This window comes from Botryllus schlosseri, chromosome 9 (assembly GCF_051294905.1).
Source record: "Botryllus schlosseri isolate E-star chromosome 9, Bs_hap1, whole genome shotgun sequence".
Lineage (NCBI taxonomy): Eukaryota > Metazoa > Chordata > Ascidiacea > Stolidobranchia > Styelidae > Botryllus > Botryllus schlosseri.
The window spans coordinates 1,698,770-1,711,960 of NC_137244.1; the positions used below are offsets into that span (position 1 = coordinate 1,698,770).

The 13,191-nt window shown below is 39.4% G+C and overlaps 2 protein-coding genes across 4 annotated transcripts; one reads left to right on the forward strand and one right to left on the reverse strand.

Moving 5' to 3' along the window:
• On the forward strand, nucleotides 1-5,308 carry LOC145446854 (uncharacterized). Of its 3 annotated transcripts, XM_080325227.1 has the most exons (6): nucleotides 1-1,048; nucleotides 1,395-1,462; nucleotides 2,861-2,963; nucleotides 3,662-3,727; nucleotides 4,072-4,143; nucleotides 4,943-5,308. In XM_080325227.1, exons 2-6 carry the CDS (start codon nucleotides 1,440-1,442, stop codon nucleotides 5,210-5,212), a joined length of 534 nt encoding a protein of 177 aa, XP_080181353.1. In that variant the 5' UTR covers nucleotides 1-1,048; nucleotides 1,395-1,439; the 3' UTR covers nucleotides 5,213-5,308. The 3 variants fall into 3 exon arrangements, with proteins under 3 accessions (XP_080181353.1, XP_080181352.1, XP_080181351.1); XM_080325226.1 differs by having other exon boundaries at nucleotides 1-1,462; XM_080325225.1 differs by lacking the exons at nucleotides 1-1,048; nucleotides 1,395-1,462 and having other exon boundaries at nucleotides 2,715-2,963.
• A 2,220-nt stretch (nucleotides 5,309-7,528) lies between these two features.
• On the reverse strand, nucleotides 7,529-10,750 carry LOC145446584 (uncharacterized). The gene is made up of 3 exons (XM_080324935.1): nucleotides 10,226-10,750; nucleotides 8,715-9,597; nucleotides 7,529-7,611 (listed from the first exon to the last, which is right to left on the reverse strand). The coding sequence occupies exons 1-3, from the start codon at nucleotides 10,364-10,366 to the stop codon at nucleotides 7,529-7,531; spliced, it is 1,107 nt and encodes a 368-aa protein (XP_080181061.1). The 5' UTR covers nucleotides 10,367-10,750.
• Between the last annotated feature and the right edge of the window lie 2,441 nt (nucleotides 10,751-13,191).

Genomic DNA, 13,191 nt, shown 5'->3' on the forward strand with positions numbered 1-13,191 from the left:
ATTATACGTTACGTGAAGAAATTGAAGGTGAGACGATAATGCACTCATAAGTGTATTTTGCATGCTTCTAATTTGCCTTTTCAAATTTGCATGCTTGAGTTAGAGTCATTGAGTCAGATTTGTTCGGTTGAATTATATAGTTGATAACAAGAAGTTACTGCAATTCAATGTCATTTTCTAGTATGAAACCATGCTGGTATATCCAGTATGGAATTGGTGTCGGAAGCACACTTGATTGGTCGTCTGGCAGGCTGAATATCACTATCATGAAAATTCGACTGGTTTACCAAGTCACCGTAAAAGCTATAAATTATATCTGCTCCAGCCATAGCAGTCACCACAGACCTTGGTAATGTAAATATCGTCATTTCTGCATGAGAGTGTGGGCATCGTGCTATTATATTTCATGTGTATGAATGCGAGTGCGCGCGATAAAATTATAAAACATAAATTGAAATTATATGTACGGTATTGAAATTATTCAGCCTAAGCAATAAATATGTTGGCAGACAGCCAAAAGATAAAACATCTTGATCCGGACATGCTCTAGGTAAGAGTGATGCTTTCAAACTTACCATCATTAGAAAGAATGGTTAGTGCCTGTGGTACAGTTTGAGTTGAAGGGGCACTGCTCTCTAAATATGACGTGGTCTCAAATTAATCAGTACAAAAATTTCATTCGCATCAGCTATTCCGTACAGAAAGCCACTGTAAAGAAATTGTAGCTAAAAGATAATTAAAACTATCTCCATTTCACACTAGCTGCCTAAATCAATGTACTATATTGTATCGAGGTTGCTTTGTTTTTATTACTTCACCTGTTGCAAAAATGTTTGAGTTTCGGTTCCACACATTCAATCTCCTAATGAAATTTTAATTCCGGTTCAGTGCATATTTCAAAATTTGACTGCTTTGCTTTGTAGAAAGCTGTTTCGACTTATGTACCTGAAGACGAAGTAAGCGAGATCAACGCGGTTCGAAATATCCTGGTTGATAGAATGAAGCGGGCGTTGATATCCCAAGGAGACAAAATGCTGTAATGTTATGGGTATGTTCTTCTCTTTCTGCTATCTATGTATTTGTTCCAATAAAGCTGTTGATTTTGAGAGAAGCCGTGATCTCTTCAAATATTTGTACCAAGTAGTTAATCTCTATCTATTAATTGCCTCTCATGATATATCGTATTCATTAGTCATGCTGAAATTGCATGACAATCGAAATCAGGCCATGCCTCAATACGTGCACACCGTTTTTTATCTAAAGAAATACGTGCATATGAAGCGACACGTCGATGCACTCTTCGATATGCTGTGTCTTGTAATGAGTTAATGCTCATCTGCATGTATCAAGTGATGAACTTTGACTCAATAAGATATTTTGTGATTGTGTTACAGCATCTCCAAATCTAGACCGGATTGTTTCTATACCTACCATTCTGCATGAAAGATGATATGTTGATCAGGTACGTCAAATAATCTTTGTTTTTTTTTTGAAAGGTTTACATTTGATTCTGATGGAATATAATTTAGAGAAGTGTTTTGCAACTTTTTTACCTCGCGGAGCGGTAAAACATTGAAACAAATTTGCATGGGAATGAATCACCATTGACATTTTATTGCCGCAACCGCAACCAATGGAATAAGTTCAATGTTGATTACTAAAATAGGTCTCCACTTTCACCTGGCTGCCAAATCAGCATATATGTATTTTGGCTGGAAATTGGGGCTATTCCGTTACTTTCGTCGTTTGGCAGGTCTACTTATGGTGAGCGATACGATAACTTTTTGCGTCAATACTATATTCATATTGTGTCTGAAAAAAGCAATGCCTGGTCCATGCCTGATCATACCCTATATTTCATAAGCTGAATACTATATAGCAGTGGTCGGGAACCTATGGCTCTTTTGGGTATAAGATATGGCTCTTTACCAAATATTTATTTTTGTATTGAATTGATCAATATTGCAACGAGTTGTTGGTAAATTTTAATCACGGCCAAAATAATTATTCTCGTGGCAGTACAAGTCTTTGAGAGGTAAGGACAATGTCGTGTTCACGTTTGAGGGCTCGGACCCCCTCTTTTCAAAATCATCAAATTTAAGTAACTGTCACGCCGGTGGCCAATATCACTCGCGACTTCTATGTACCCGACTCGAAATCTTGAATTGCGCGATACGTTAAGTAATGAAAGAGCATAGCAGACACGGCGGCGCCCATTTCAAAACGCAGTTTTCAAATACGCATTGTCTTCCTGATCTACGTCACGAAATGAGCTGTTGAGAATGTGACAATTAAAAATTCGAATTACAAACAACGCCATAGCTATCCACGTTCTTGATCGGTAAGTATAGCTCTGTGTAGTCGCGGCGATAAAATGTATACGTGTAACGCAACTTTATGTTGACGTCGAATACTTTGAGAAGTCAATAAGTATATAGATTTTCGTAATCAGTGTGACAGTCACATTCGATTAATATCAGTTGTCAAAAATTCTAAGCTACATATGAATTGCGTTATCAAGGGTGAGGCTTGGCCCGTCTGTTCTATACCTCTCGTTTCGACCTTCCTTTCCGAACAATAAATACCAGATTTTACTGAGAAAATATGGCGCACACGAGGAATCCCATGCAGTGAGCTCGAATTAGTGCTACCATGACGTCTTGAAGTTTCAATTGTGACGTATCAGTGGATTGACATGTATAGCTCTTTGTTAGTTGGGATGGAAAAAATAGGGCCAATATGGCTCTTCGGACAAAAAGGTTCCCGACCACTGCTATATAGGCTAGGCTAGGCTAGTCTAGTCGATATGTATGTTTGCGTGTATATGTTTGACCCTTATTCTTTTTTGTTATATTAACAGACACCCAAGTATGGACCCTGTCATCTGCTTCAATATGGCGAATGAAGAGTGGGCAGTCAGTTTTGAAGCGGAACACATGACACACATACACAGCATTCATGAGGTATTGGCAGTGATGATATCAATTCATTGAGTATTCAACATGCTATTTTTTACCCAAAATTATAAAATCTCCGACTTTCATGTCAATTAATTTTCATAAGCCGTGATTTGCTCGGTATTGATTAGTCATCAAAATCAGATATGGCACCCATTTGAAACCTCCTTAGCAAACAAAGCACTTGCTCTATAGCAGGGGTGGCCAACCTTTTCAGCCAAATGGCCACATGAAATTGATGAACCGTTGCGCGGGCCACTTGAATGTTGATGTCATTTTTTTCATTGTCCGATAGGAGCAAACCAGATTAGGTAATGGTAGTAATAGAACCTATAATCAAAATCAATAACAATTTGCCATGTGCTAGCTATTGACGTAGCCAGGAGCCAGACACGTTTTCGTAGATTTTATTTGTTAGTATATGACCATAAAGTAGAATATTTCGCAGCGGATTTATTTGACTTGGAATTTTTCTTAGCCCTTTGCGCGATTTATGGTCACTTGATTTCTTGCCCCTAATTTACAGAAACGAGTTCAACTATAGTGACACGCGCAATGGTTTGTTGGATTATTGTGGCCCTCTGGCCGAAAAGGCTGGTCGCCCCTGAACTATAGTAATTGAAAGATTACAGCAATGTCACTAGCTAATAAACTAGCTCCCTGGCAGTAACTAACTCCTGACTTCAATATTGTATTTTTTACAGAATCTCAGATGGTCGCTACCGGCCGTTTTTCATGAAGAGTATTGCCACTTCCTATTCATTGATCAGGTACGAAGCTCATCAATGTTATTAGCCTATGAATCGATTATCAACTCCACTATGTAAATTATGCACCATTGGTATTTTATTGCCGCAACTAATATAATTCGTTCAATGTTGGCGACTAAGAAAAGATCGCCACTTTCACCTGGCTGCCAAATCTGCATATTTTATTCCAGCTGTACCAAGTTTATTTTTTTTTCCAAAATCCGTTGTTGCTCTGATATTTTTACTGACTCTCCATTTATGTGTCACAAATACATTGACCGCAACCAATGTGATCAAAGTTATGTTGTCATCAACTAGTAAACTTTTGCTCCCCGCAGTACCCAATTTTATTATTGTATTTCTAGATTGGATGGTCGCACTTCGCAGTACCCGCCGTTTTTCACGAAAAGTATGACCACTTCCTATTGATTGATCGGGTACGAAGTTCATCAATGTTAAATTAGCATGTGAATCTATTATCAATTATCCTATGTAAATTACGCACCATTGGTATTTTTTGCCGCAACTAACATAATTAGCAATGTTGGTGACAAAAAAGATTGCAACTTTCACCTGGCTGCATAATCTGCTTAGTTTATTAAAGCGATTCCCAAACTGTGTGTCGCGGATTTTGAAAAAAAAACATGGTATAATATTGAATATAAGCAAAATGTTCACACAAACCTGAACCTTTCAGGGTTCTTACCATCCCTTTATTCACGTTATTCTGTTGATATAAGCTCTGAGAGTTTTACTAGTAATGAAGCGAAACTGCCTCGTGATTTTCCGAATTTAAAAAAATACAAATTAGGTTATCAACTATTTTGAGGCTTCGCGAACCCCCTGAAAATGCTTTGCGGACCCCCGGTTGGTAATGATACATCTTACTTCGAAAAGGCAACTTGACTCGTGACTTGACTCGAGTCACTTGAGACGTAATGATACATCTTACTTCGAAAAGGCAACTTGACTCGAGTCACTTGAGACGTAATGATACATCTTACTTCGAAAAGGCAACTTGACTTGAATTCTGACTTGACTCGAGTCACTTGAGACATATTCATACATCTTGCTTCGAAAAGGCAACTTGACTTGAATTCTGACTTGACTCGAGTCAAAATGACTCGTCACTCGAAGGTAGTGGCTTGATCCCAACACTGCTGATAGCTAGAAGTATGTGTCTGTGTGATGTGCTGTGTATAGATTTGTCCTAATTCTTTTTTGATTTAATAACAGACACCCAAACACGGAAATGGATACCCTGTCATTTGTTTTGATACGACGAATGAAGAGTGGACAGTCGGTTTTGAAGGGCAACGCATGACACAAATACGCAGCTTTCATCAGGCATTGGCGGTGATGATATCAATTCATTGGGTCTTCAACATGACATTTTCACCCAAGATTGAAAGATCTCTCACTTTCATGTCGATTTTTCTCGCTCGCGTGCCTAATTTAAAGGCCAGTTGTGCTGTTCGCACCAAACTTCGCGAGATTAGTGACTAATTTGCAAATGAGTTGCCTGAAATAATGACGATGTTTGGTAATTTATGTCAGCATGCGAGGCATAATGAACACTTCAATAAACATCACAAAAACCGATATGGTATATAAGAGTGCAGCAGGAATAGGCGTTTGACAAAGATATGGGTTGGTATTGGTAACCGGAGATTGAGCGTTTGATGAAGATTTTCGGGCAGGATATAGGTTGTTATGCCTTGGATTTACTTTTGTAAATAATATCCCAAGGCTGATATATCCGGATAGGGGTGGTTAGACCAGTCTACCCTGTGGCGGGGTTGGACCAGTCTACCCTGTGGCGTGGTTTGACTAGTCTACCCTGTGGCGTGGGTAGACCAGTCCACCCTACCCTTCTGATCATGGGGTGGCATTTTGAACCACCTCTAGGGGTGGGCCCAGTTTTTACAGTGACCATATGAAATTGGCTTAGATGAATACTCATTCATAAATGCGAACTCTCCAAACGTAGTTGGGGGAGTGGGGTTCTACATTAGAAGTAGTATCCAATTTCAAACTATAACTGAATTTGATCTAAAACTAAAAAGTTGTGAAGAACTTTGGATAGAGACCCCCTTGATCTGCAACAAAAATAGATCTAATATTGTCATAGGAGCTATCTATAGATACCCCCACCAACCACTGGTTCAGTTTATTGAAGCTCTTGAGAATTGCCTAGAAAAGCTTACTGCACAGCATAAGAAATTTTACCTGCTAGGAGATTTCAACATAGACCTTCTTAAAACATCAAATAAATACTCTAGGGAACTAGCTGATCTTATAACTAGAGTAACTCAAAAGACTCAGTCGCTGATTGATCATATCTTTACGAACAACTACTCTCAGCACGACTCTGGTATATTGATCAGTGATATATCTGATCACCTGCCAATATTCTGTAAGATTGCTAATACCTCTCCAGGAGTTAAACCAAAAATATCTTTTATTCGCGACTATAGAAGACTCTCACTTGATTTGTTTTCATCCGAACTTACTGAAGCGTTAACTGACCTACAACCCGTCTGCAGTTCCGAACCAGGGATATCTAAAACTTTTACAGTTTTAGAAATCCCTGTTCCGAACCCAATACCATTAACCAATGCTTTACCTCATTCATTAGCTGTATTAATTCACTTTTGGACAAATACGCACCTCTTCGCAAACTAACGCGCAAAGAACGCCGGTTCTCGACCAAACCTTGGTTCACTCATGCAATCCGTAAATCCATAGCAACTCGACGTAAACTATATAAAAGTCACTTTTTATCAGGCAATGCTGACAAAATAATTTTTTACAAAAAGTACACTAATATTCTTACCAAATTGAAGAAAAAATCTAAAAGCAATTATTACCGGGACCAATTCCAGAAGATTCAAGGGAATCAACAAGAAATCTGGAATCTCTTTAATCGATTATTCAAAACCTCCAAACCAAAAAAATTTCCATCGAAAATCAGTAATGAAAATGTCATTATTACTGCTGAGAAAGACATATGCAATGAGTTTAATCAATACTTTGCGAACATTGGAAAAAATCTTGCAGATAAACATGTGTTATCTAGAACCTACAAGAACTACCTAGGTAGGCCCCAACCTAACTCAATTTTTATTGAACCAACAACAGAGAATGAGATCATAACAATTGTGCACAGTCTAAAAAAAAACTCGGCAACGGGGCCTGATGGTGTTCCTGTTAATATTTTGAAGGAAACCATATTCATAACAGCGCCAACCCTCACTGTATTGATTAACAAATGTTTCGAACTTGGGATCTTTCCTGATTGTCTCAAAGTAGCACGTGTGACTCCAGTTTTCAAAAAAGGAGATCCACTCAAGTTATCTAACTATAGACCAATATCAATATTACCAGTCTTTTCCAAAATTTTAGAAAAATTAATGCTTATTAGATTAACCAGCTTCACAGATGAATTTAATATATTATCTAAAAACCAGTTTGGGTTTAGAGAAAACCACTCAACCTTGCATGCTGTAATTGACAGTGTTGATAACATCTATCAGAGCCTGTTTAAGAAGCTATCAACCATTTGTGTTTATCTAGATCTGCAAAAGGCATTTGACACTGTCGATAGAACTATACTACTAGGTAAATTACATCACTATGGATTTAGAGGAGTGATGTATAAACTATTGGAGTCTTACTTGAACAATAGAAGTCAATTTGTCAAAAGTAACGAATATTCATCTAATAAATCAATAGTTGAAATGGGTGTACCACAAGGATCCGTTCTAGGTCCCTTCTTGTTTTTGATCTACATAAATGACTTAAATAATGCCTCTGAGTTAACTATCCAGTTATTTGCAGATGACACATCTCTGATGCTGTCGTCGGACAATATAACTGACTTGGAGTCCTCTTGCAACTCAAACCTGCAAAAAATATTGGATTGGATGAATAAAAATAGATTAACCATAAATACCTCAAAAACTCACTGTATGCTCTTTGGAAGGAACTCGAATAGTAAGATTGATATAAGGCTGAATAGGGAAAGCCTGATTCTACAGAAAAGCATACATTATTTAGGTATAGTTATTGATAACAATCTGACATGAGGTGAACATATAACCTCTATTTGCATCAAGCTATCTAGAACCATAGGTATCATTCGAAAATCACGTTTTATCTTACCACAGTCCACTCGGATAATGATTTATCATACCCTATTTCACTCTCATCTAACTTATGGTATCATTCTCTGGGGATCCACATGGGAGAAACATTTGAATCGAGTTAGGAGCCTCCAAAATAAAGCCATCAAGCTAATATGCCTTGCCAGCCGTAGAGATCACGTTAACCCTTTATATTATAATTTAAAAATTTTGAAAATTGATGATGTTTATAGATTTGAAGTCGGCATCTTGATGCATAAGTTCTACAATAACACCCTACCTGACATTTTCTCGGACTATTTTACACCTATCAGTGAACATCATTCTCATTTTACAAGAGGTTCTGTTATGAATCTGTATTTACCTAAGGCTCATCACAAAACCATTGCCTATCAAGGTCCTCTAATATGGAACTCCATTCCTTCGCATATTAGGAGCAATACTTAAAATGTATTTTAGTGCGAACTAGTACCGGTCAATCTATCTTGTTTGTTTCAGACCAGTACAATTTGTTCTTTTCCTCCATTTATCCTAACATGTGCTCTTACATTTACCCTGTCAGTCTTACAATTCACTGTTGCAGTACGATGTATGCAATTTATAGCCAATCTATTTCGATCAGCTGCAGTAGACTCGATGATCAACAGATCACTTCGCTGCAGCTTCATCTTGCAATCGTAAAACATATTGGCCAATTCTATGAACTGTATATCGTATTCGTACACATCTCATTTGCTTTGAAATTGACACTGTCACCATTTTTTTTGTATGTGTCCGTGATTCTGAAGTTTATGCTATTTTTTTTTTACTGTTTTGTTATTTTGCGATGATGAATAAAAAAATTCTCTCTCTCTCTCTCTCACTGTGCGAAATGGCCATTTGGACGGTGCCATTAGGATTAGCTTTGACGGTTATATCGTCAGTATGATTGGGGGAATGGACTGGACTAGGTTGGACATGGGCATTTGCAGGAATTGTCGGTATGGTCAAGCGGGAAGTAAGTAACGCAGTGACCGCCGGCCCATTAACGGGCCTCTGGCTAACGACCACTGATGTATCAGATACATGCGTGCGAGTTGTGTCAGAAGTAGTACGTAAAGGTGAAGGTTCGGTACTCACGACAACGTTTTCTGGGACAGGTTTGTCTAGTTTTCGTGGGGATATGTGGAACAATTTGATACTGGCGATATTCAGCTCGGTGAGAGCGTCGATGAGTTCCTTCTTAATTGCTTTGATAAATTTCATCTTTGCTTCGAATTCGACTTCGAGTCCTTTCATCTCTATTTCGAGTTCGGCCTTGATTCGTTCTCTTGCGGCTTCCTTGGAAGTAGTGGCACTTATGCGAAAGGGACGATTCGATTTAGTGCTTCTTCGTCGTTGATTGGAATTATAGAAGGTACGCTGGTATGCTGTGAAGGCGCCGTCGGCATTACGTTGACAGCGGGTGATATCTGCGTTCAGCTTGTAAATTCGTGGTAGGCTGGAACCAGTGGACTCGTAGGCTTGTGTTATCTGTATCAGTTCGTGCAATGTATCCTCGAGCTTAAGGATTAGTTCGTCTAGTTCGCATTTACACTCGGCGACGTACGTGTGTGATGATGCGTTCTTGATGGTGTGGAAGAAAGGGCGCTTAGCTGTCTTGTAAGCGGCGGTGGATTCTTGTAAAACTTTGTGAACGTGCTGCTGGCTGAGCACCTCCGCTTCGGCTGCTGGCAGTAATGTATTGGAATGCTGCTGGCTGAGCACCTCTGCTTCGGCTGCTGGCAGTAATGTATTGGAATGCTGCTGGCTGAGCCAGGGTTGTGACTAAGTCACAAGGCTCCGAGTCACAAGTCAATCTCACTTTTATAGTTTTGACTCGAGTCAAGTCGAGTCATTTCAATTCACCACCGAGTCAAGTCCGAGTCCAAGTCAGCGAGCAGAGGTTCGAGTCCGAGTCATGGTATTATGACTCGAGTCCGAGTCCAAGTCATTGTGTTGACTGCTCAGTTTCCAGTTAAAGTCCTGGCGAACCCACTTTTTATAACTCTGTTTGGTGATATCGAATGGTTCGCATTTATAATATAACAATTTCCCTAATTTTCAGCAGTTTCTGGTCGCATTTTCAAGTAACAGTACCAACAGACGAAATCCCAATGGTGTGTTGGCTTCGGAATTACAATGAAAGGTCGGTCTTGGCTGTCAGAGTCTCGAGTCAATGACTTGGTTCGAGTCATGCGCAATGACTCGAGTCCAAGTCGAGTCAATACACAGATTGACTCGAGTCGAGTCATTTTCGTATTTTGAAAAAATGACTCGAGTCAAGTCGAGTCATCAGAAAATCGTGACTCGAGTCGAGTCATGACTCGAAGTCATTACAACCCTGGGCTGAGACCGCCGCTTCGGCTGCTGGCAGTAAAGTATTGGAATGCTGCTGGCTGAGCACCTCTGCTTCGGCTGCTGGCAGTGTCAAAACCGTGTTGACTTGCTGCTGGCTGAGCACCTCTGCTTTGGCTGCTGGCAGTGATGTATCCATGACGACGTCGGTCGGCACTCGTATATTTTAACTCTTATGTCGCGTAGGATCAGTTCTCGATAGAACTGGACTGGAATATCTGTTGCAAGTAACGACCGATATCTAACTGACCGTTAAAGTCCAGACACAGTGGGTTTCCGTAGCTTGTATTGCGAGTAGGATTAACTAACTGGTCTATAACGTATCGTTAAAATATACGCTGGCAATTACTCTAAATGGAAGATATTACGTTAATGCAATGCTACACGAAACGCGACACAAAATCCTTGTTTACTGTACGACGTCTGTCTCTGAAAAGGGCGAAAACGTGGTCGTCGCTTCTCTCGAGTTGTGAGTTAAGTAGAGCATGACAGAGTCACTCACGCTGTGAGAAACCACCGTGACAGCTACAATTCCGCAAAGTAACATAATAATGTGGGCGATACCTATAGCGCCGACTTGAGCCTAACGAGTTTTATATTCAGAGGTGTGAAAATAATAACTCATTCAGCAAATCGATGGAAGCAGCCCTGTTTCCGCCAAGCTGCGCACGTTCGCAATTGCGCATTGCTCACACAGTCTCTGCACACAAAAAAATTATCCAGCATACCCAAAAAAACTTAACCTGCATTGAAAATAAAATGAACCTATTATAACAAGGGTATACACTATTTTCACTCCATGCTGTGTTTTGGTCATGCTTACCAAATTTGGGGCGCTGAATCTGGATCTGACATTATTTTTTTAGGTCACGTACGTTTCAGACAAGATATGTTAGTGGGTTACTTCTAATTTCCCAGGGCACTGAAGTAGATTTTATTATTTACACGCCTCACTCAAGTTGTTTGGGTTTCATAGTACTTCTACTTCTACCTGGACAGGTACTTTAGGAAGTTCGATTTTGAAAAGAAGAGAGTTGTGTTTAGGGATGTGGTTGCATCACCTATATGAGTTTAATTATCAAAAGCACCACGTCATATACGCCCTGAGTCACGATGACTGAATATTTCGAAGATTCTACCTATGGGCAGTGTCATTAGTTAAACATCACGTGATTTCGAAATAGGCAGCTCAGAGGAAGTGCTGAAAGTAGGCTATTTCCCCCCTATGACCGTACATGCTGTTTGACGCTACTGACTTTCAGATCTTTCATCTCCGACATCAACTTGAACTAGTTTTGACATGTCCTGCAACTTCTTCTTGTAATTCATTAAAAAAAATCGTCATTCCTTCTAGTTCGGCATGGTTAGCAACGCTGATATCTTTGTCCATCCCTGGTTCATAGTAAAATATTACTGCAAATCAGAAACCGTCGTGAGGTGTGAAGCTGAATATAGTCTGGCCTGTAAGGGCGGTGCGTATGCATGCAAACACGAACACAAGGACTCGAGATAGTCTACAAAACATCACCATAACAGCGTAAATACACACCTTTGACCCGCTTAACTGGGTAGCAAAGAAAACAAGGGTATTCGGAGTAGGCCTAACTACCTTGCTGTCTCGACATAAAGTTTATAATTTTTATTATACGCATGATCACTTTACTTCCCCATCTGCACAAAATATCCTAGTAGAGTCGAATCGATCATTCTATAATCCATGCATATATATTTGGATTGTGATATAACACGCACTCCAGCGTTCATTCTGAGGTGTCAATGAGCAGTCTCCATACATGTGGAAGGTATCGGAAAGGCACAACAAGACCTCCAGTATCATGACAATACAGCAAAGATTGTTTGGATTAGAAAAAGCAGATTAGCTTTGAAACAACTTTCTCAATTGGTAGTTCCATGATGATCGAGCATGCCTTGATTAATTCTACTGGAAGGCAATTTCGAAGGGGTCCAAAGTTTTTCATAAATCAACATACAAATATTTCCGGAATATTTATTTAACGAGAAATTTTTCTTCCCGTTAATCGAGTTTTATTGTCACTACATCTGACAACCTGCTAGAGTTGTAGCCTGAGTTCCTCGTAAGGTGTGGCTAGGTAGGTATACTTATCTTGCAGTATAACGGACTCACGTTCCTGTGCTAGTCCTTCATCTGACAACTCAACGAGAACTCTACGACAGTATTACCTCAGATAAGTAGGCTATATAGCTCGATTTGATGAAATATACAGTAACGTAGAATACATGTGAAATGAGTCTCCCAAAATTGAAATACACGAGCTTATATATTCGAAAAAAGAAAGATATAAGCCATGTGACATACAGAGACGAGCAATGCACCATAACGGGATGCTATATCTCTGGGGTGGGCAAACTGAGGGACGCCGGCTGCATGACGCTCTTCGAGCTTTTTATTGCGGCTCATTAATGACTGCACAATCCACATGCGTTTCGCCATTTTGCTAGATAAGTTTAGCCTGATTATAAACTGATGCATTCTATCACGAATTAGCAATATGCGTATTGTTTTCGCGATGTTTCTTTCCTTATGGTTTACGTAAAACTTATAAAATTCAGGGGAAGGTGCATTATACTGCTAGAACTTTGCAATAGAAATCTCCAATCGAGTTCACATGAACGTTTCACACGCAACAATGGTGCATGGTTAATGATCATCAATCAATGATCAGTCATTGTGTTCAACAATTAACTTGATGATAATTAGTCATGGCAGTGTAGGTCACAGAGGTGGTCAAAGTAGTCAACAAAGCTACTCAAGTAGAAGTAAAAGTAGCGACGAAAAAATCTACTCAAGTACGAGTAGAAGTACTTCTTCCATAAGCCAACTAAAACTACTTGAAGTAGAAGTAGAATTTACTGACTTTAAATCTACTCAAGTAAGTAAGTAGTTTTGAAAACAGTTCTAATTCGTGCGCACTGCGCATGGAC

What these genes read in the sequence shown, in the direction of transcription:
- LOC145446854 (XM_080325225.1), top strand. Translation starts at nt 2,811, where the DNA reads ATGTTTGCGTGTATATGTTTGACCCTTATTCTTTTTTGTTATATTAAC. An exon ending in ACTTCCTATTCATTGATCAG is followed by an intron (nt 3,728 to 4,071) that starts GTACGAAGCTCA and finishes TTGTATTTCTAG; the next exon opens with ATTGGATGGTCGCACTTCGC. An exon ending in ACTTCCTATTGATTGATCGG is followed by an intron (nt 4,144 to 4,942) that starts GTACGAAGTTCA and finishes ATTTAATAACAG; the next exon opens with ACACCCAAACACGGAAATGG.
- LOC145446584 (XM_080324935.1), bottom strand. Translation starts at nt 10,366, where the DNA reads ATGGATACATCACTGCCAGCAGCCAAAGCAGAGGTGCTCAGCCAGCAG. An exon ending in TGCCAGCAGCCGAAGCGGCG is followed by an intron (nt 9,598 to 10,225) that starts GTCTCAGCCCAG and finishes GCCGAAGCAGAG; the next exon opens with GTGCTCAGCCAGCAGCATTC. An exon ending in CCAAATGGCCATTTCGCACA is followed by an intron (nt 7,612 to 8,714) that starts GTGAGAGAGAGA and finishes TATTTTTTGCAG; the next exon opens with GTTTGAGTTGCAAGAGGACT.